Consider the following 23,467-nt stretch of genomic DNA (forward strand, 5'->3'; position numbering starts at 1 on the left):
CCTCTTTCCCCCTGAAGACATTGCAAGTTCAGCTAATGTCAACCTAACTTTTTGCTGCGCAGTTTTTACAATCTCTTTATTCCTTTTGCTGACTGATATTGCTCAGGCACACTCTCTTCTCTCTTTATTTATTTAACAGTTTGTAAATCGCTAACCGTAAAATCATCTGTGTTGTTTCTATAAAATAAAATACATGTTAAAATGATTGGTGTAAGTTCAAATTGGTACAAGTATGATGAGCAGTTCATGTAAAAAGAAAGGGGGAATTGTATGCCACAAAGTTCTACTTGGAGTAAACGCATTGAAATTAATGGTCCTAATGTCCATTACTTTCAGCAGGTCTACTCTGAGTAAGATTAGTATAGGATACAACTCTTACATTACAAGGCAAAAATGCATGTCGACTTTACATATCTGGGTAGGCTTGTTTGAACAAGCGCTAAAAGATTGTTTGCTTACAAGCGCAAAACAGACATTATGTGGCACTTGCTATCAATATGTTTAAAAATCACTTTTTTCTTCCTGTACCTCACCTACAAAATAATTGCCAAGAGAAATGCAGTTCAGTGGTTGGAAACAGATGGGACTGCACATGATAAAGAGACCACTACAAAAAATAAAACCCTCTGATAGGAGTCTAACTAAAAGAAAAATTCAGAGATCTGGAAACAAGTTGGCTGCTCATACCTCAAAATATATATTTCTCAGCTAATCAGATAGTTTTATCTCAGGCAAACCGTATACACACTGAGGGAACTACTTTCCAAGATAGTCGTGCCTCGGTTCCTGAACGCCTTGGGAGTCGAACGTTCCGACTCCCGAATGCAAATCGAAAACCGGAAGTGAGTGGCTTCCGATTGGCTGCAGGAGCTTCCTGCAGCCAATCAGAAGACACGCTTTGGAAGTTGAACATTTTGAAGTTGAATGGACTTCCGGAACGGATTCTGTTTGACTTCCGAGGTACAATTGTATGTATAAAAAAAATTTGTAACCAGATGTCAGGAAATTTATCCTCACTAAAAACCAAATGGGAAATGGACCTACATTGTGAAATTTGTGATGAAAACTAGCAAAACATTTTTTGGGTAGGGGGAACCCTTTAAATCGGTGGCCACTATAATGAAATAGCATTAAAACACTGCACAGATGCCAGTAGACACATGTGAAATGTCATAGCATAAATCCTCAAATTAGTCTGATGTGCTGGAGAGGTTCTAAACAGATTGGATCATACTATGGCAGGTGGTCGTACTGCAAATGTACACAACCATTTTTGGAAGCAGGTTTTAACGAGGGTTTTCACTATTACAAGACACATAATGCATCCTGATTCTTAAGCTTGCTCTCCTAAATTATAAGAATTTTAATGTTCAGAGACTTGTAATCTTCCTCACGGCTGTAGGCAGACATCTATTAACCCAGCACTGGAAAATGGCTAGGATATACAGCACACTGCCCTTATGGAAAAATTTGCAGAACATCTTGGATCGTTTAAAAAAAAATACAGAAAGTGAAGATTACTTTTAAACTGTTTGGAACAACTCTTTACCCGGGCTTCTGACACTTGAGATGGTATATTTTGGGACCCCCATTACTTTTTGTGATTGTTAGTTGTTTGAAACTGTTTTTAATACTGTGTAAGTCAAACCACTGCATTGCAGCAACTAAGTGACCCCTTGAGGCACAAGCCTGGGCAGTGTGTATGGAGGTCCTGGGCTGCCCGGATGACAAGACTCTTGGCCTCACAGATGTGGTCCAAAGGAAAGCAGAACAATACGTTTGGCACCAGCTTGACTGCAGGAGACCCACAAGGCGCCATCCAACCATTTTAGGGACTCTACGCTAGATTTGTGTAGGGTTTATTTAGACTTTTCCTTCTCCCAAATAAGTCCCACAAGGCCGAGGAGGTTTAGGACCAGAGTTTTCCTTCTCCTAGATGGGCTATCTTTCTAGGTTGCTGGACACTGCCTGAACCCTTCTGAAGAAGTGTGCATGCACACAAAAGCTCATACCAAGAACAAACTTAGTTGGCCTCTAAGGTGCTACTAGACTATCATATATATATATACTGCGTCAGACCAACCTACCTGAATCTTGAACCCTTCCAGACAGAGCAGAGTATGTAATCTGTGATCCTTCCAATGACTGGAGCTGATGGGATTTGTAGTCTACTGACATTTGAAGGGCCAGAGCTCCCCCGCCCCCTGCAACAGAGAATTAATGACACTTTCCCTGCTACGTGCTGTTCTTTCCCGCCTGCAGGAGCCAAGGGACTTCCTTCCCTAATTTTACAATGGCATCGTGGCTGGAGACCAGGCCAGATCAATCAGTTAGAAACCGGCTGGACTCTGGGCAGAGAACTCCCAGAGTGAGAACTCTCTCGCCTTTTGTTTTGTTTCCTTCTCTGAAATTTGGCCAGCCTCATCGCTGCCTCGGTGATGATAATTGGGGAACGCGAGCCCAGCCGGGCCTGTCGACCTGATTCCCAGGCGGAAACATAGCCAGTGTTGCGTGTTGTGACACTTCTTGAGTATGTGCCTGGTAGGACTTTATTTAAAAAGAAATGCTTTGAGAAACAGCGTCTGAGCTGGTGAGGTGGAGACTTTAGCTTGTGTCATGCCCGTTTTGCCAGCAGAAATCGGCATGCAAAAGAATCTGTTCTGCCACCCTGGGCTCCTTCAGCAGGAAGGGTGGGATATCAATCAAGATAATAAGAATAATGCAAATAAATAAATAAATAAGAGGGTCTGAAAGATGCTGAAGTTGTGTGTGATGGTGATCTTTTAATGTAGTTCCTTACCACCTTCTTTCTTGGCTAAGAGCAGAGGTCGGGAACGTCAAGTTTGAAAGTGGCCCTCAAGGCCTTTCTCTCTGGTCCTCAGGACTGTTGCCAGGTTGCACTCCTCACTGGGCCCTCCTTTGCATCCTCCTGGAGTGTTTTTGCCAGGCTAGACTTTGCCCTTGAATACTGATGATGCCTCTTGCTTGCCTGGATAGAGCTGTGTGTGCAACGGTGTCTTAGTGCAGCTATGTTGGGTGGGGTGGGGTGTGAGACAAGGACTGTGGAATAGCAGAGTTAAAAGTATAGAGGCATTAGTGTGGGAGTATTGGAGAAGCATTACTGAACAACTGATAAAGCGGGGTGGTCCAGGGTAAATCCACTTCAAAGGTACTGCTCATGGGTGAATGACAGGCTACTGCATACACCTGTCATAAAACAGCGGTCTTGATGAGACCCAATTCTGTTGATCTTCTGCTGTGTGTTTCTCGTTGGCCACAGTGGTGTGGATTCAGCAAGCATCTGCCACATACTGCATTGGGACCTTCACATTGCCTTATCTCTGTCTCCAAGGTCAGTGGGTGGAGGCTTATTCAGTCTTACTGCTTGAGATGATCCTTTTATTTTCTCTTGTGGCTGGGCTGAGCCTCCTGGCTCCAAGGTCCCTCTCTTGCCTGCCTTCCTTTCTTTCTTTCTTTCTTTCTTTCTTTCTTTCTTTCTTTCTCTCTCTCTCTCTCTCTCTCTCTCTCTCTCTCTCTCCTTTGGCTGTTAAATCTGAATAAAGCTTACAGGACTGCATCGGGTGGATTGCCAAATTCCACCCCCACACACACACACACAAACAAACACCAGCATGGATACCAGACGTTTCCATTGAGGCATTGTCTCCAGAAAGTCAAGGTTATTGTTTTTTTGCTCCATATGGCAATGTGTTGATTAGGAAGCTCTCAGCTGGCTCAAGTAATAAAACCTGGCTACCTCGGGAGCCAAGGGGACTCAGCTTGCAGAGGCAAGAGGAAGAGTGTTCTGGCCTGTGTTGACTGCTAGATCAGGGGTGGGCACCCTTTTTGCTGCCCCCTTGCAATGGGCTGTGTTCAGCAGTTGGTGACCATACTCCCAGAGCCATCAGCATGTGGAGCCATTCATCCCCCCCCCTCTGGTTTTCACACACACACACACACACACACACACACAGTCTTCTTCCCTTGCACTTTCACTCTTGTCCTGATTTGTGATGGAGATGAAAGTGTGGAGGCATCCCTGCGAACACAGTCATGCTCTCCTAAACCTGCCAGGCAGCTTTCCGGCCTGAGAGGAAGGTGGTTTTACTTGGAGAGGAAGGCGCACAGGGGTGGACTCTCCCTGAGTCATAGTCTGCACCCAGGCAGCAAAATTCAGTAGGGAGGGGAGGGAAATTTGGTGGAGGGGGGGGTGTCTGCAGGTGTTCTTCCATTGCCCTTCAAGTGTTGATATTTTCACCCCTCCCATTGCAAGTATATGGTGATCTTATGTTATGAAAAGCAGGGGGTGGGAACTGCTCTTTTGTTCTTCTGTCCCTGCCAGCCTGACTCTGTGTAGAGAGAGTCTTATCTATGTAGTGATAAGATGGCTGAGTGAGAACTGTAACACACATGCAAGCCTGTAGATTCTGTAGTATGTAGTATCTAGCAGAAATAAAATAAGGTATGCTTCATAACCTCCACAGCTAGTTTCCGCATTTGTACTCTGCTAAAGGCTGCTTAAGTTCTGGTGCTCACGATGAGCAGTTGTGAGTCCACTGTACCGGGACCTGTTCTCCGGGATCGGAAGGTCGGTGAAGGTGCTCCTGTTACCTAGCCCAGGCGTGGGTAGGACCGGGCGTACTGACATCAAGTACTGTTTGTAGATCCTGTGACAGCTAGAGGAACGCGGAACGTAATAGTTAAAACTGTAGAATTTGCTCCCACAAGATGCTGTGACAGCCGCCGGTTTAGATGGTTTTGAAAGAGGCGTGGGACAATTTCACGGAGGAATAGAGCTGTGTTCGAGCACCTCCACTGTCAGAGGAAGAAACGCTTCTGAATGCCAGTTGCTGGAAACCACAGGAAGGGAGAGTTCTTTTGTACTCCTCCAGGCTTGCAGGCTTCCCACAGGCATTTGGTTGGACACTTTGAGAACAGGATGCTGGACTAGATGGGCCACTGGCCTGATCCTGCAGCCAGGCTCTTCTGATGTCCTTATTTGTCCCGACAAGCTTCCACAGAAGCAGGACAGGGCTACTTTTTCTTCTGAGCCCCCGAGAACCAAACATTAACCTTGAACTGAACCGTCTCTGCTATCTACCCAGCCACGAAGAAGCCAAGTGATGCAGCAGTAGCCAAGCGCCTCCTGGATTTTAATCTAATTTGAGTTGTTTTGCTTCCAAATACTAGATAACAACCAAGGCTATTAAAGAGTGCCGCAGACCTCACCCCTCGGGGGGTGCATTTAATCGCTGCAATATTGCTTTTAATAACCATTTTAATTAAGGCCTTCATTTTCGAGATCGGTGCTGACCCAGGGATTCCAGCTCTGTCAAATTTCCAGCTGGCCCTTTTGCTGGTCGAGGATTTAGGAGGAAATTGCTGTGAATAAAACGGCATTGACTGAGGCGGGCAGGGACCCTCCAGGACAAATTTTGATCAAGGGGAATGGGTAGGCCTGAGGCGTTTTTCCTCTTGACTGTGAATTCTTCTGTGCAATTTGTTTCTCCACTTGCTTAGGGGGATGCTGTGTCAGAGGAGAAAATATCTTTGGGCAGGGAAGTACTGAATTAAAACAACAACCACCCTAAATTGCACTCAGAATTATGTCTAGTAGCATGCCCTACTTTACAGAGGACGGTCTTCTGGTTTTGAACCAGTCCACGACCACAATGACACTGTGGTGCTATTTTAAAATAAGTTGGAGGGAATTGTGTGTGTCCCTGAACTTCTTGGAGGAAAAATGTATCAGTTGCTTCCAATTGCGGAATCCTTTCCCTTTCTTTCTTTTGATTGCTGAATTGATGTAACCCCGGTACAGAATTTTAGTACCAGAGACTGGCTGAGCAGGATTGCCCTCCCTCCTCGCTCTTGACTCCTATCGCGTTACAATCTGGATCACGGAAAGCTGCTGGAAAGATACCGATTAGCCATCGTGTGTGCAAATAAACCTGCCCCCCCTGGTCTTCTCCCCTAAGCACCTTTCCCCAGGCATGCCACGCCACCAAAGCAATCCATTAATGAGCCAAGGTGAGAGCCAAAAGTTAATTTTAGTGGCGCAGTGGGCCGGGTGGCTGCTGGTTCCCAGGCCGCGTCAGGGGTTTATCCGCCCAAGTCTCTGCCGTCTGCTGCCGGGTATTAAGCAACAGGCTAAATAAGGGGCTTGGAAGTGTTATGCCTCTTCTTCCCCCGTTACAGAAGCCACACAAATGTGGAAGCGGTTTCATTATGGCGGTGGGAGAGTTTTTTGCTTCCTCAACCCCCAGCTGGAATTCTTGAAGGGCTTGGCCCGAAGTTTCTGCTTAATCAAATGCGCTTGGTTTGATTTTGGGACGCGAGGAATACCGATCCCGTTATGGGCATTGGGAGCTGCTTCAACCGGACGTCAGATCCCATCTTCACCATTGTGTGGGTACCACGCAGAGGCGTATCCTTGTTGCTTTTGTAGATTTTAGCTCGACTTTCTGGGGAGGAGGAAGCGTTGGGTGGTAAGTCCCAGTAGTGCAAGCGAGGTTTTGTTTCGGGAAGAAATGTAAAGGTTTGTGTCCTGTGTTATCCTGCCATTGAAAATATTTGTCATGGTCAACTTAGGTCCATTAATTTTTGTGGGTTAACTCTCAGTAAAACCTAGTGTGGTTTAAGTGCACATTTTAAGAACATGCACTCAGCTTAGTTATGCTTAGACTAGACCCAGGTGAGTCATGTCCATTAGTGTCAGAGGGTGCACTTTGCATAGGACTATCATTGGATTCAACCTGAAACCTTACCTCTTGGCTGAATCTGAGACCTGGCCAAACAAGGCTGATAAGGGGAGTGCCTCCAAGGAGGTCTGACTATTCTTTCTCATCTCCCCCAGTGCTGCATACTCTGACCGGCAGCACCTCTCCAGGGTCTTGGGGAGAGAAAGGTTGTTTTTCATCAGCTGATTTTTGAGATCATTCTAAGCAAGCAAACCCGGAACTGTTGTTGTTATTAGATCCTTGATTTTTTACAATGCTATGTCAATGACTGTTTCTCCTTTTTATACTACCGTTTGCTGTTTTAAATGTTTCAGTTACTCTGATTTTTTAAATATACATTTCGCCGAGAGCTGTTGTAAGCAGAGAAGCAACACGTAAATTTTATGTTGGTCTAAATAATCATTCTTGATTGTTTTGAATGATTGTTTAATTTCTGTACTGCTTAATATATTAAAAATATTTCTTAAGTGGTGTGCAGAAAATGGAAGCGACAACCAGCAACTTAAACAAAACATTGCGAAAATACATATGATGTTGTGAAGTAAAACATGGCAAGGTGTTACAGGTGACGAAGTGGTTAATGCATTTCTTCATTTAAGACAAATTTATATTTATTGAGACAAGTTCTGAATGATGTCCACCCAGCCCATGTCACTGAGTTTAGGAGTTCTGTGGTGCTGTTTTCAATCCCCCTTAACAAAAGAAAAAGTCACACATGATTGTGTATGGAAATCGTTTTGGTTTCATCCAGCTAGATGATGCACAATGAATGGACCTAAGTTAGTCTTGTTTATTAACTTCAGTGGGTCTATTCTGAGCTCCTATAAATTGTGGTTATACATCAGGGATGGGCAACCTGTGGTCCTCCAGATGTTGTTGGACTCCAACTCCCATCAGCCCCAGGCAGCATGGGCAGGGATGATGGGAGCCATAGTCCAGCAGCATCTGGGAGAACTAAAGGTTTCTGGGAGCTGGGAGCATCATCAAGAAAGTAGGCTTCTTGCCATGTCTCTGCATGACTGGCTGCTCTGAATCAAAACAGGACTGGGGAACCTTATATTGAGATAGATATTTGGCCTATACAGTATATGGTGTGTGTGGGGGTGTTCAGCAGTTGTCTACTTGTGATTTTTAAATTTACCTGTAAGCTTCCTTGGAAGGACTTGTGAGCAGGGCAGTTTATTGTTGGCTGCAGAAAGAAAATTTACTACTGTTGTTAAAATTATAAATCCTGATTTGGGGGGGGGGGCTGTGAGAGATGGGATGGCATTTTGATGAGAATGATGTTGTGTGGACAGTGTGACAAGTTAGCACCACCATCATCATCACCTTCATCATCTGGCTGGGCGGCTCCCAGCAGAATGTTAAAAACACGATAAAACATCAGACATTAAAAACTTCCCTGAACAGGGCTGCTTTCAGATGTCTTCTAGAAGTCAGATAGTTGTTTATTTCCTTGAGATCTGATGGGAGGACATTCCACAGGGCGGGTGCCACTACTAAGAAGGCCCTCTGCCTAGTTCCCGGAAACCTCATTCTCGCAAGGAGGGGACCGCCAGAAGGCCCTCGGAGCTGGATCTCAGTGTCTAGGCTGAATGATGGGGGTGGAGATGCTCCTTCAGGTATACTGGGCCGAGGCCGTTTAGGGCTTTAAAGGTCAACACCAACATTTTGAATTGTGCTTGGAAACATACTGGGAGCCAATATAGGCTTTTCAGGACTGGTGTTATATGAGCAGCCCAGATTCCACAATAAACTGCCCTGTGGAAAGGCTATGTTCTCTTTACAGGCAAGGAGGATAGACATATATATTCTGCCATACCAGTCATTAGGGTTGCCAGGCGTCCACTATTTGAGTGGACAGTCCACTTTTTCACATTATGTTCACTATTTTTTCCCACAAAATAGTGGACATTTTTTAATTCAAAAACTTTATGATGAAATGGTATTTTAATACGTGTTAAAATGTTTGTAAGAAAATATTTAATTTAATTTAATTAACCCCCCCCCCCCGCTTGTCCACTATTTTTAGGAAGCAGACCTGGCAACCCTACCAGTCATTGGCTCTGACTCCGCCTACTATTTGGGCTCCCTCCATTCTGCCCTACTGGTCCCAATGGGCACCAGCCACCACTGCTCTAACTACTGTACACACACACACACACACACACACACACCCTTTCAACAAATTACGGTATTTCCAGGACAGCAGACATAAACGCCAGTAAAACAAGAAAAAAGGCAAAGATCTGGAACATATGAAAAAAAAGGAAACTGCCTTCTACTGAGTCAGACCATTAGTCTATCTAGCTCAGTATTGTCTACCCTGATTGGCAGCAGCTCTCCAGGATCGCAGATGCGTCTTTTCCCAGCCCTACCTGGAGATGCCATTGGAGATTGAACCTGGGGTCTTCTGCATGCAAAACAGATGCTCTGCACTGGGCTGTAGCCCTTCCCCAATGTAATGCTAAGCTAAAGCGTGGCTAAGTATTCACAGGGGTTGGGGTGCTGTGCTCCTCCTCTGGCCCTACTACTGCCGTGCTACACAGAGCTAAGCTATGGTTTGGCTTAGCGTTGTGTCCCAAACCAGGTTCCTGGTTTCTCTTCCCCTACGCAAAAATCGTGAGCTAGGAACAATCCTCGGTTACAGCATGTGATTTGGCTGGAGCGAGAGAAACTATAGCCTTTTGGCTAGCATGCAACACTAAGCCCAAACCATGGGTAAGGGAAGATAGCAAAGGAGCTTATCATGGGAAATATAAACTTGGGTAGGCTGACTACTAAATAGCAGGGGCCTTTAATTGAAGGAAATATGGTACCCAATGTGGAAGAGGACTGCCTGTACTGTATATGGGTGTACAGGCACTTGTCTGCATTAGCGGCGCTCCCAGCTGGCTTTGTTTCACCTCCAAACTGGTTTTGTTTGTATGAGCAGCAGGGGAAATGACATGGTGTTGTTGTTTTCTCTTTCCCTCTTGCAGAGTCACTGTGAGCCCACGACAGAACTTGCCACGCATCGTGTTAAAGGGGACTTTTCAGGGCGCGAAAGTGGTTCGGGGACCCGACTGGGAATGGGGTAACCAGGACGGTGAGGTGCTTTTTGCCTTTTAGGGGAGTGGGTGTTGGCTGCTTGTGATGTGGGCAGAGAAATTCTATATTCAAGACAAGAAGCGAGAGGCCCTGTCCCTAATGGATCCGTAGAGAGGGCCTTGGGCAAATACATTTCCCTTAATCTGTGTGGTGGCTTGTTCTCAGCCAAGTTTTACTCAGCAAAGACCTGCTGAAAATCAATGGGCCTCAGTATGTCATGTCCATCAATTTGAATGGGTCCACTCTGAATGAATGAAAGTTGCACTAGTTCTGTGGAGCCTTGCAAAATAATAATAATAATAATAATAATAATAATAATAATAATAATAATATGAATAATTTTATTGGCCAAGTATCAATCATACTTGGAATTTTGCTTCGACTACATTGCAATGTAAAGAAAATGTACCTCATACAAACACTATTCCCCTCACGATACAACAGCCCAACAAAGGAACCCCATACCACCAACTGACCTCCCTTCCGCACACAACTACAAATTCAACAGTTTGATGGCACAAGGAAAAAACTATTCCTTTGCTTAGACGTTTTTGTATAGAGAGTCCTGTAACGACATCCAGATGGAAGTAAATCAAACAGGTAATGACCAGGATGCGAAGGGTCTGCGACAATTCTCTCTCTGCTCTTTTCCTGGCTCGAGCAGCATAAAGTATCTCTATTGGAGGCAAACTAACACCAAACCCTTCACACTTTGGGCTCATGCACACTTCCCATTTGCCCTGTCTCTTTCCCCTGGTAAAACCCACAGTTTAGCACACAATTAGAGCAAACCACACTTGCATTTTCCATGGATTATTCATTGCCTTCCAGGCAAAAGCAGCGGGTCAAAGGCAAGACTGCTATTACCCATGTCTAGAAAGCACGAGACAAGCAGAAAACGGTTTTGTGTTGTGCTTTCTAGGCATGAGAGAAGCGGAACACACCCTGTCGCCTGCAGCCCAAAGGGCATAATTTAGATGCAAATAATAATAGCACAGTTAATACAGGCGCTGAAGGGGAGAGAAACTGGAAGTTGACAGTATCAGTATGACGGGGGGTGTCAACGCAACCCTGTACTACGGCATGCGGCAGGTATAGTTTATCCTGCAAGGTCTTTGTTTGTGTGTTGGATGCTTTAGCTTTTAGAATTGTGTGCCTGTTTGCACCCTGCTATTATTTATTCAGTTTAAATAACACCCTTTATCAGAAGGTCCCAGGGCAGTGTACAACATTAAAAACACATTACAGAACATCAATAATAAAAACATAATTTAAAAAACAACAACATAATAACAGACGGCCTAATAATAAAATATTCATCATAATAACAGTCCAATCCCCCCGCACTTTCACAGGCCATAGATTATTTAGTAGCCATAGGCCTGGGTAAAGAGGAATTGAATTATTAAATTAAATAACAAACAAACAAATGGTGCACATAGCTTTGGACGTAACCTGAAAATAAATGGAGCTTTATGTATAAAAACAGAAAATTATGTCAGGATACATTTTCAGCTCTGTGTAGGACTAGTATTGGAGACTACTGTCCTAAATTTCGTAAACCCGGTGTGTGTGTGTGATTGATTAAATGTAAGGGCCCAAGCTACAGGGCTGAATTATTTCCTCTGTTGTGGGGGGACGGACTCTTTAAGAAGTGAGTAGCACTTTGTCTCTGGAACCTTCTTGCAACTGCTTGCAGTGGGACAATCTAAGTGAGGGTTATTCAGTGGGCTTTAGAAAAACAGCAGGAGAACCCCAGTGGATCAGAGTTGAGGGTCTATCCAGTCCAATATCCTATTCTTGCCCATAATGGGAATCTCACCAGCGAGGCCAGAGTGCTTGTGAATCAATCCCCACTCTCAGCAAACAGTTTCGCTTGGATCAGGACCAGGTAAACAGTATAAAAATGGATGGGGTGTTGTATCCAAGAAGATCATATCCATCAAAATAAATGGACTTGAGTCAGTCATGCCCATTGATCTCAGTAGGTCTACTGTTGAGTATGGCTTGGTTGGTTTAACGCCCAAACGCGTTAATATTTGCATGACTTATGCCACTTTCACACCGCACATTCAAATCACTGCGATACCACTTTAACCATCACGGCTTCCCCCAAAGAATCTTGGGAGTTGTAGTTCGTTAAGGGTGCTCTGAGCTGTTAGGAGATCCCTATTTCCCTTACAGACCCGCACTTCTCAGAGTGGTTTGGCAAGGCATCCCTCTTCTCAGGGATGGCTGTGGGTAGGATTCCTGCATTGCAGGGGTTGGACGAGATGATCCTTGGTGGTCCCTTCCGACTTGTACAATTCTGTGATTCTGTTATTCCAGCTCTGGGAATTGTAGTTCTGCGAGTCGTGCAACAACTCTCCGCACCCTTAAACTATAGCTCCCGGGATTCTTTGGAGGGAGCGTAAGCCATGACTATTAAAGGGATGGAGCACTTTAAACGTATTTTGTGAATGCAGCCCGTGTTTGTTTTGCTGTGCGGTTGGAATTTTGAGAATCCTCTGCCTTGCAAGGAGGCTGGATTCGAACGGGTTCCTTTTGTGTATGTTGCCTTGTTACTCCACTCCCCACACCTCTGAAGGCAGGCGACGTGACAGGACTGGAGACGTGCAGCCACTGGGTCAGACAGGCTCCACTCTTGACCTCTTAAGCTCCCCTTCTCCGGCAAGGGATTCTTCCTCCCTGACGTTTTCCTGGGAACTTCTTTTTAATCTTTGGGGCTTTGTTGCAGTTAGAGCCACGGAAGGTCGTGATCTGCAGGTGGCCTCACGTAAGCCGCCTCAACCTCCTGGCAAAGAGCTTGAGATGAAAACCTGCGTGTGTGTTGTGGATGGGGGAGAATGGTTGAATTGGCACGTTTCAACTGTGCCCTGTTCTTATTCCTGCGGACAGGTGGCGAAGGCAAAGCCGGGCGCGTGGTTGACATCCGTGGCTGGGACGTGGAAACCGGGCGGAGCGTCGCCAGCGTGACGTGGGCCGACGGCACCACAAACGTGTACCGAGTTGGACACAAAGGAAAAGTGGACCTGAAGTGCGTTGCAGAAGTGACAGGGGGCTTTTACTACAAGGAACATCTCCCCAGATTAGGTACGTGTGTGAAAACCTCTTAGGGAAGTGTGTGGGGGGGGAGAGATTTACCCATCGAGTACTTGCAATGTAATTTGCACTGTGGTCATGCTAAATACTGGTCTATAATAGCACACTTTTGGGGGGTTTTCTGCACTAACTTTGGGATGCGTTGCCCGAACAAGCTTTTTTAAAAAGCGAAAACAAAACTCGCGCACTGATTTAGGAGCTGAAGAGAAAATCGGGCTGCTGTTCCTCCTACTTCCAATGCTCCAACTGTGAGTGCCGCTCATTTTGTAGCCCGAATGGCACCACGTGCAGGTTTTGGGGAATCCAGGGTTTGCAGGAAGAAGGAAAAAGTTCTGAAAGGAGGAGGCCCTCTCTAAAAAATTAAAATAACACCCTCTCAAATAAACATGGATTGCTGACTGATTTCAGAGTGGGTCAGAGAGGAGGGGAGTGGAATTAAACAGCAGCAGCTCCTACATACAGCATTTTCCCCCCTCTGGTCTTGCTAGAGATTGCCCATCTACCCCAGGATTTAGTTTGTTGTCTAAATGCACTCCAGATGCAAAATTGTGCATTCCGCTGTCAGCAGCTGCTCTTTCTCTTTCTTTCTCCAGGTAAGCCAGCCGAGTTGCAGAAGAAAGAGAGCACTGAGAGGCACCCTTTCCAGCATGGGGACAAAGTGAAATGCCTCTTGGACATCGACATCTTGCGAGAGATGCAGGAAGGGCACGGGGGATGGAACCCAAAAATGGCTGAGGTAGGGGACTGCATTAAAAAAAGAATTGGGGGGGGGCTTTAAACTGGGAGGAGGCCCAAAAACAACTCCAGGAGGAATGAGCATGCTCAGTGGCTGCAGAATTGTGATTGACTGTTGGTTGGTGAAGAATGGAACAGAATCCAAGACCGGAGCTCTCCATGCTGCAACATTTTGTTGCAGTTCTCATTTGTGCTATCAGTTTTTAAAATAATATATTTGCTGCTGCTGCAGGAGGTTGTATTCAGCTAAGCCAGTGTGGTATGTATAGTGATTAGAGTCCTGGGTTGGATCTAGGAGGAGACAAGGGTTCATATCCCCACTCAACCATGAAACCCATCTTGGGCCAGTCAATCTATCTATAGAATATAAATGTGAAGAAGAAGAAGAAGAAGAAGAAGAAGAAGAAGAAGAAGAAGAAGAAGAAGAAGAAGAAGATGCACACAGGGTAGACCCCTTGAAAGCAATGGACCCAAGTTAATTTCAGTGGGTCTTATCTGAGTAGGGTTAACATTGCATACAACTGAAGGAGTGATCTGATTTGTTCTCCTGTTAGTGTGCCACCAAAGCTTACTGTTCCTGTTGTGCGTGTGGGTGTAAGAGAAAATTGTATGTGCTTATATGAGAATATTAATATTTCATTTACTTTTTAATGGAATAATATGCAGGCGAGACTCAATGTACACGGGGGTTACATTCAAAATCCATATCGTGTATAGTCAAAACACATTGGGTTCAATGGCAGGAGGAATTGCCAAAGTCTTTTTTCCCAGAAGCCTGCCCCCTTTCCACCCCCCTTGGTTTTGTATTTTGTTGTTGAGCATTTAAAGCTGAATGCACGCAAGTTAAATGCGGGTAAGTCAATTGGAGACTTTGATCACCATTTGCCAGCAAAAGGTAAATCTTAAGAAATAATAACAACCCATTTGTAACCCACTTCAGGATGGTTGCTGTTTGTGTGAACTTGTGTTTTAAACTTTTGTTGCTTTGATCCATAAATATTATTCTGGCCATGGACTTCAGCAATAAATATTTCAGCGGTTTGAAAGTGTATTTGTGAACGAGGAGGGGCTACTGGTTTGCTGCAGGGGAAGCACCCGATGGTAAAATCTCGCATTTCTTGCTTTCAAATGACAACCTTTAATTTTCTCTCTCTTCATCTCCCCGCTCCTCCCCAATACATCTCCCTTCTTTTCCTTCCAAAGTTCATTGGCCAAACAGGAACTGTCCACAGAATCACAGACAGAGGAGATGTCAGAGTCCAGTTCAACAGCGATACCCGTTGGACGTTCCATCCAGGTGCTCTGACCAAGGTGAGTGCGGCTGACACATCCTGGCGATGGATCTGAAAAATTGTGCCATAGTTCATAGGCAGATGGGGGGGGAGGAGAGGGAATGGAAGGGGAGCGTATTAGCAGGAGGATAGCATTTGTTGGCTGGTGTATTATTGGTTTTTTGGGGGGGGGGTTGCAACATGTCACTGATACAATAGTAGTACATTAGTAGTGGATTTATACTGGACCATTCACATGTCCTTCTGCTTTATTAGTTGTTCCATGATGCTTCCCACTATGTTATTGCCCCCGCAGATCTTTGTTTTGTCCCAACAAGTGTGTATTTCAGTGAATTATCAACAATTGGTCATTGTCACATTCGTGGACAATTGCCAGCAAATCCTTCTCCCTCCCCAAGTGACAAATGTGAAGCTGTGTAGAGATACACTGATTCTGACGTTCAGTGTTTGCTTGCTGTTGTGTCGAAGGAGTGGGGAGAAAGGCGATCTGCTTTCTCTCTGGCTGTCCTTGGCTCCAGCACAAGTTCTGACAAGCAACTCTTTTTGTCAGTGGCAGTTCTGAGTGCCTTGCTCTTGATAAGGGGTAGTCTCTCCCCTGAAGTGCTCTCACCCGCCTCCTGCAAACCAGACCCAGGAACAATGTCCTGGCCAGGGCAGCTCCTGCCACACAGCTTGAGTCTTGATGGCAGATTCCTCATGGGAGGGGGCTTGATGGCATTACCCTCCTCCCTTGCCGATGTCAGTGGCAGTTGTGGCTGTCTCACCTTCCCCACCAGAAGCCCTTTGTTAATCAAAGTGAAGTTTAATCAGTTGCTCGATTAAAGGAACAAGAAACACATGATGGAAGGAATAGGCTGTCTACCTGTTTTTGTTGTTTTTTAAGCAATGGAGATGTTCATGGAAGAGCAGTCGCTTCCTGTTTGAACAAGGGTAGTCTCTATTTTGCTTTCGTTTCTATTGAGTATATTGCTCAAGAACTTGGATGGGGGGCCACGCCCCCCCCATCTGTTGCTGTAAACTCCAGCTCCCATGACCCATCATTAGCTCTGACCATTAGTTATGCTGGCTGGGGCTGGCAGATGCTGGGAATCCAACAGCATCTGGAGGGCCAAATCTTGTTCCCAATCCCTGGTCTTTAAGAGAACCTAAACACATGTCCATTTAAAGCACACAGCATGAAGAGAAAACGGGGTCCCCTCATGCAGAAATCAACTAACTTCACTTCCTTTAATTTAAAGGGCATATGTTTGTCTGAAATGCAGGGGAAAAACACCACATACAGGGATCTATAAACAATGTTAAGAAATGGTAGATACTAGGAGCCTCTCACCTGGCGTTCCTTGGGAATTATAAGAAAGCAACAGATCTGTGCAGTTTTGAAAACGGTGGTTGAAACTGAGGCAGCTTTGAAAGGTTCAGTGAATCCGCCACCTTGAATCAAAATAGCGTCCACAAAAACCCACTGTATATTGCTGTGAGTGGCAGGGCTTGGGGTCAAAAACGTCTGGAGGGACTGCGACTGGGTTAAAAGGCCCTACGAATGTTTGCCGAAATCTTAGCCAGGGACGGTCACCGCCACCATCCTGCATCTTCACAGTTAATGCTTAATGGATTTAGCTGTCTATGAAATATAATAACAATAATTAATAATAATACTTATATAATTATTTGTACCCCATCCATCTGGGTTGCCCCAGCCGCTCTGGGCAGCTGTGTATATTATTTTATAATATAAAATATATTATATATCTATCTCTCTCTCTTTCTTTCATATGATTCCTTTCTCCCCCACGCACCGAAAAGAAAAAAGCTTCTGATTTTCTTTTTCCTTGTAGCTCAACACCTTTTGGGTTGATGATGTTGTCCGGGTGATAGATGATATGGAAAGAGTCAAGCAGTTGCAAGCTGGTCACGGGGAGTGGACTGATGAAATGACCCCTGTGAGTGTCCTTCTATTCCAAGACAGCGCAGTTACTTAAAAGAATCCAGTCCATGCTTTCCCCTCTCCCCTGGTGTGTTAAAATTCGAACTCAGGTCTCCGAAATTTTAACAGCTGCTGCTGTTTTAAACAAGAGAAGTGAGGGCTGGTGGACCAGTAGGGGAAGGGCTCGCTGGTAGATCATCCTCTTTGCATGCAGGAGGTCCCAGGTTCAATTCCTGGCATCATTGGGAGAGGCAGCTGTCTGAAACCCTGGAGAGCTGCTGCCAGACAGTGCAGACAATACTGAGCCAGATGGACCAATGGCCTTGATTCTGCATCAGGCAGCTTTCTGTGTTCCTAACATCAGCTCTGCCCACTGATGGACTTCTGCCCAAGCTGACCCCGGCAAAGGGGTCTTCAATCCCATCTTGCCCACTACAAAATCTTTGCCTTATTATGTACCCCGGCCAGTGCGGTATAGTGGTTAGAGCAGTGGTGGCCAAACTTGGTCCTCCAGCTGTTTTTGGACTACAACTCTCACCATCCCTAGCCAACAGGACCAGTGGTCAGAGATGTAGTCCCAAAACAGCTGGAGGGCCAAGTTTGGCCACCACTGGGGTAGAGCAAGCTTCCTCAACCTCTGCCCTCCAGATGTTTTGCGACTACAATTCCCATCATCCCTGACCACTGGTCCTGCTAGCTAGAGATCATGGGAGTTGTAAACCAAAAACATCTGGAGGGCCGAGGTTGAGGAAGCCTGGGTTAGAGGGTCGGACTAACACCTGGGAGATCAGGGTTCAAATCCCTACTCAGCCATGAAGCTCACCTGGGCCAGTCACTGCTTCTCAGCCTATCCTACCTCACAGGGTTGTTGTGGGGATTAAATGAGGAGGTGGGGGGAACCTCATATGCCAACTTGAGCACCTTGGAGAAAATAGGTGGGATATAAATGAAATGAAGTAAATAAAACACTGTTTCCCAGCTGACACACAGGCAAAGGAGAAGAAGCGTTCAGTGCTCACTTCCTGCACACAAAATATTTTTGGATGCAACATTTTATTTTGTTAATTCTGGAGACGTGCATATTTCCTCAGAGATATGCCCCACTTTGTTCAGTGAGGCTTACTCCCAAGTGAGTGGGTTTCTTTTTTTCTTTTTTAGGATTGCAGCCTGACTTGATTAATTGGTTTGATAAATCAATTTCTTAAAAAAAAATCTCCAAAGTATACATTGCAAACAATTTCTTTACTTTGTTCAGCAAGGCTTGCTCCCTAGTAAACAGTTTAATGGTCAAGTGAACAATATATACATTTTGTTAAGTAAATGAATTATAAAATGTCAATGTGTTGTTGTTGTTTTTTTAAAAAGGATTACAGCCTTGCTCATATGATTAGAATAAATCCATTTTTTTAAATCTCCAAAGCCTTCATTATGACATCTAGAATCAAAGAATGATTTCTCCCTCCCCCCTCCTCTTTTCATTGCATGCAGGATTTTGAGTTGTGTGCAGATTCACTGCATCCATTTTTAATTGATTGGATCGCTGATTCATTCAGCCAGACATTTTAAAAACCTGATAACAGCCCTAAAGGGGGAAGCATTCAAAAATATGACCAGTATCTCACCAGTATTCAACCTGCAAATCATGACTTGTTCCCCCCTTCTTGAGTTTTTGCACAGCCAATATATTTTTCCATAGCGCTTCATGTTTGTTTGTTTGTTTTTCTGAGAAGGAGCTGATTGACACATGTACCCTTTTTAAAAGCGCCTGACTTCTCCTTGCATTAAGGCTTTGCTGTCTTGGAATCCCATGTCCCAGGTGTGGGCAACCTTTGGCCCTCCATATTGCTGAACTGCCAGCTCCCATCATCCCTCTGACCATTGATCAAGCTTGCGAAGGCTGATGGGAGTTGTAGTTCAGCAGCAACTGAAGGTTCCCCACCCCTGCTATATATTGCTCAGTGGCTATGGAATTTTGACTTGACAGTTGTGGGAAGGAGGGATGGAATGGTATATCATGGAAAGGGGCATGGCTGGCCAGCCAGTGAAATAGATGGCACATTCTTCAAAAGGACATGGCTGGCTGGAAACAGGAGTACTCCACAATGTAATGTTCTGCTGCTTTTCTTACTTAGATGGAACAAAAAGGATGAATAACAAGAAGGAGGTCCCACCCCACCCCCTCACGTTTCAATTTCTCCTTTCCCTTTGCAGACTCTGGGGCACATTGGCAAGGTGATCAAAGTGTTTGGAGATGGGGACTTGCGGGTGTCTTTTGCAGGCCAGTCCTGGACCTTCAACCCCGCTTGCCTGACGGCCTACCAGAGGGAGGAAGACGCAAACCTCATGACCACCGAGGATGCCAAGGAATCTAAAAGTGAGGAGTCTGAAAGGAAAGCAGTAACCAGCTTAGGAGGGAGGGGGGGAAGCCTTTTAATAATCTGTATTACATTTCACTTAAGGACATAAGAAGAACATACAGGAAGCCCCACCTGTGTTTTGAATTCATAGAATCATAGAATTGTAGAATTGGAAGGGACCCTAAGGGTCATTTAGTCAGGCCCGTCTTACCTATAGAGGCTAGTGGTGTGGTGCGCCATGACACCAAGTTCTGGAGGGCGCCAGGCGAGCGTCTGGGGAACACCGAACGAGCACGCTGAGTGAGTGAGGGTGTGTGTGCTGCTCCCGCCGAGGGTTGGCTCAGTTCTTTCCCTTTTAACCTGCAGGCGCCGAATTCTGCGGGGCGCCAGAAGGCTAAAAGGGAAAAAACCTAGCCGGCGCTCGGTGGGAGCGGCTGGGAGCCGGGAGGCGCCGCATCCAGCCTCCACCTCTTCCCCGCCGGAGCAGCCGCCCTCCAGCTGCTGTACGCCTCCTCCAGCCCTAAAAAAGGTCAAAAACTCTGGGAAGGGGGGGGGCGCCAGAGGGATCTTTGCACCACAGCGCCGGATATGCGTAGGACGGCCCTGCATTTAATCCAACCCCCTGCAATGCTAAAGCATCCATTTCCTTGGCACTGATGGGCTGAGTTGGTGTGATGGCACAGAATGTTCAGGAGCTTTCTAGCTACTAAAAGGATAAAGTGGTTCAGACTGTTTGCAGCCCGGCCTGTGTAAGAGACGTTTCTGCAGTTGCTTGTGGGCTGCTGTACATTAATGTGGCTTGCTAGAATTAATTAAATTGAACACAGGTACAGAGACAATTATCCCTCTTGATTTTTATTCATTTTTCAAGCAACAATACAATACCAAAAAATACACAAGCCTTTCCTTGTCTTTCAGAGAGAGCCCATTGTAGCGTGTTTGCCTGTAATATCTTTCGAAAGTGACCCATGGACCTCCCAATAATGTTGCTTTGTATGTTATAAAAAACATGTTTTATGGCCATCATGTTGCCATGTTCAATTCCTATGCCGCTCCCTGCTGAAATATGAGAGGTCCCATCAGTATGGGCATTCTGTCGGCTCCCCAAAGCACACCTGTCTAGGCACCTGTCCCCTGAACTGAACTTATGATTTGTTATTTTAACTGCTTTCATTGTTTTATTGTATATTTTAACTAAGGGTGTTTTGATGTCATTGTGTATTTTAATTAGGGATTGATTTTATAGTTTATAAACCACTTAGAAGCCATAAGGGGCATATAAATTAATATAATAATAATAATAATAAGAGGAAGGTATTGTTGCTACAATTGCCACGGATGTGGCCTTTTCAGTGGTGGCTCTGTGTTTGTGGAATCCCTTCCCTAGTGAGATGCGTCTGTTTCCAACGGTATTAAGTATCCAGCAGAAACTGAAAACAGCGCTGTTGAAAAACATTTGGTGGCTGAAAGATACTGTTCCCAGCATCCCCCACTGAGATCACTGAATGAAATCACATTTTTAATTGTCACTGTTTTTAGATCATTTTTATAGATCTTGTATAGTTTTACATATTTACTACAACTGTGTTTAGAATGTTTTACAATGCTTAAAAAAAATTGTTGATGTTTTCGCCGCCCTGGGCTCCTTCAGGAGGAAGGACGGGATGCAAATCCACAAGTGGGGGCATCTCACGCCATCCCTGTCTGCCTGGTGTAGTACCATACATACTTTTCCGTCTATAAGACACCCCCATGTATGAGACACCCCATATTTGGGGGGGCCCAAATTTAAGAAAATGGGGGAGTTGGCACAGAGTTGTTGAGCTTTTTTGGGGAGGGTGGGGGTGGGAATGCCGAACCGAATATCACTCACCCAACTGGCAACAACAACAATTTTTTTATTGCATTAGCCATATGGCCATTGTGAGAGACCAGGCAGTGACCTGTCGCAATTATACATAGGATACTATGAATACAGTTAGAACATTAAGTGTAAAATCATGCTGAGTAATACAGATGAGATAAAGAGCAATAACAGGGCATGTTGACTGTGTGTACGTCAGGAAGTTACATAGGACTAGGGCTGAGGTAAGTTAGCCAAAAAGGTGGCCCTGAGTTTCAGGGCCTGTAATATGTAGATGGCCACTCCACGTGATGTCAGTGGGTTGGCATCCGCCAGTAAGTATTTCTTGCGGTCATCGTCCCGGGCGATGATCGGTGGGATTAAAAGGAAAAGCCTGGGTCTTACTGAGACATATATTGGGCAGTAGAAGAAAAAAATGAATAAGGTCCTCTATCTTTCCCTTGTTGCATGGACAGAGTCGAAGTTCCAGAGGAGTATTGGAAAATGCACCCTGTAAGAATGCTGTGGGGATGGCATGAAATCGGGCTAGTGTGAAGGCCCTTCTTAGCGTAGGATTTATCAGATCAACCCAACTGGCAAACGCTAACAATCGCAGGCGATGCACGCCAAATTGCCGAAGCAGAAGCCAATCCAAAGCAGCACTTGCCGCACGAAAAAGTACAGTAATTGGAGGACTATTTCCTATCTCTCCAAACAGGCACGCTGCTCTCTGTGCTGGGAAGGCTGCTGACCCAAAAGATGGAAGCGGACAGCCCTGGGCGCTTGGTCATAGAGGCGGCACATGGAAATGCATCCAAGGTCCGGGATCTGGTTCAGAAGTATCCTGACAAGGCAAGTCCTCTCTGGCAATAGGGCAGATACTGTATTTTTTTTTTTTAACATCTTAAAACTTCCGGTTTTTGTTTGTTTGTGTGTGTTCAAATTTGTCTTAAAAGTATTTATTTGTTAAAAAATAATCACTGGGTTACAGCCAACGCTAGCCCTACTCATAGCAGAACCCATTGAAATCAGAGTGGCTCCGATGTTCAGAAGCAGCAATGCCTCTGCGTTACTATTCGCTGAAAACTGCAGGAGGAGGAGAGTGTTCTTTTGCTTTCGCAAAATTTATGTACCACTTTATTGTGGTTTTTTAAAAAAAAGAGTTTTGAAGCAGTTTACAAAATGGATAAAGCAATAAAAATTATTGGTGAAAACAATTAAAACAACTGTTCAGAACATTAAAAACAAAACAATACAATAGTGGGTTGTATCCAATTGTTGTTGTTGTCGTTCACTCGTTTCTGACTCTTCGTGACCCCATGGACCAGAGCATGCCAGGCACGCCTATCTTTCTTTTCTTTTTTTTAATAAAGATTTCTATTATTTATATACTAAAACAACTACAAAAAATACACACAAAAAATTCACATACACTTCAGTTTTGGCATTCACTGCCTTGACTTCCTTCAGTCCTTTCAAATGGCTTACATATTTCTATCTTAGTTCTATACTTCTTATTCTATCATTGCTTAAAATATCCTATACTTATTACTCACTCTAAGAATCATAATTGCAATAATATTTCTACCATCATCTACAAAGCTTCTTGAAGTCCTATAAACGTATTTAATTCAGAATTATTGTCTTTCAAATAGTTCGTAAATTTAAACCAGTCTTTGATGAATTTCTGGTCCCGCTGTTCTCGGATTCTCCCCGTCATTTTGTCCATTTCTGCAAATTCCATCAATTTCACTGTCCACTCTTCTTTTGTTGGTAGTTCTTCTTGTTTCCATCTTTGTGCCAACAAAATCCTAGCCGCAGTCACTGCATGTTGGAAAAGCTTAAAGTCTTGTTTTTTAATGTCTGTGCCTATGATACCCAATAACCCAATAATTGGGTATAACAGGCACGCCTGTCTTTCACTGCCTCCCGCAGTTTGGCCAAACTCATGCTAGTCACTTCAAGAACACTGTCCAACCATCTCATCCTTTGTCGTCCCCTTCTCCTTATGCCCTCCATCTCTCCCAACATCAGGGTCTTTTCCAGGGAGTCTTCTCTTCTCATGAGGTGGCCAAAGTACTGGAGCCTCAGCTTCAGGATCTGTCTTTCCAGTGAGCACTCGGGGCTAATTTCCTTAAGGATGGATAGGTTTGATCTTCTTGCAGTCCATGGGACTCGCAAGAGTCTCCTCCAGCACCATAATTCAAAAGCTTCAATTCTTCGGCGATCAGTCTTCTTTGTGGTCCAGCTCTCACTTCCATACATTACTACTGGGAAAACCATAGCTTTAACTATACGGACCTTTGTCGGCAAGGTGATTGTATCCACTTATCAGATGTAAATGCAAGCAACAGTAAGAACCTAAGTAGAGCCCTGCAGGTAGA

At 44.9% G+C, this 23,467-nt stretch overlaps 1 protein-coding gene across 5 annotated transcripts in view; it reads left to right on the forward strand.

Moving 5' to 3' along the window:
* The window catches only part of MIB2 (mindbomb E3 ubiquitin protein ligase 2), a 69,316-nt gene that overhangs the window by 35,250 nt on the left and 10,599 nt on the right, over positions 1–23,467 (forward strand). For 3 of the 5 annotated variants that reach the window (XM_033156345.1, XM_033156346.1, XM_033156347.1), the window contains exons 4-10: positions 9,722–9,828; positions 12,729–12,923; positions 13,526–13,668; positions 14,871–14,978; positions 16,795–16,899; positions 19,095–19,257; positions 21,802–21,935. In XM_033156345.1, the coding sequence (XP_033012236.1) occupies positions 9,722–9,828; positions 12,729–12,923; positions 13,526–13,668; positions 14,871–14,978; positions 16,795–16,899; positions 19,095–19,257; positions 21,802–21,935 (955 nt within the window). Of the gene's footprint in view, positions 1–6,340; positions 6,409–9,721; positions 9,829–12,728; positions 12,924–13,525; positions 13,669–14,870; positions 14,979–16,794; positions 16,900–19,094; positions 19,258–21,801; positions 21,936–23,467 lie in introns of those variants that run through there. The other 2 variants (XM_033156349.1, XM_033156348.1) reach the window with 2 other exon arrangements.

The sequence above is a fragment of the Lacerta agilis genome, chromosome 8 (genome assembly GCF_009819535.1).
Source record: "Lacerta agilis isolate rLacAgi1 chromosome 8, rLacAgi1.pri, whole genome shotgun sequence".
Taxonomy (NCBI): domain Eukaryota; kingdom Metazoa; phylum Chordata; class Lepidosauria; order Squamata; family Lacertidae; genus Lacerta; species Lacerta agilis.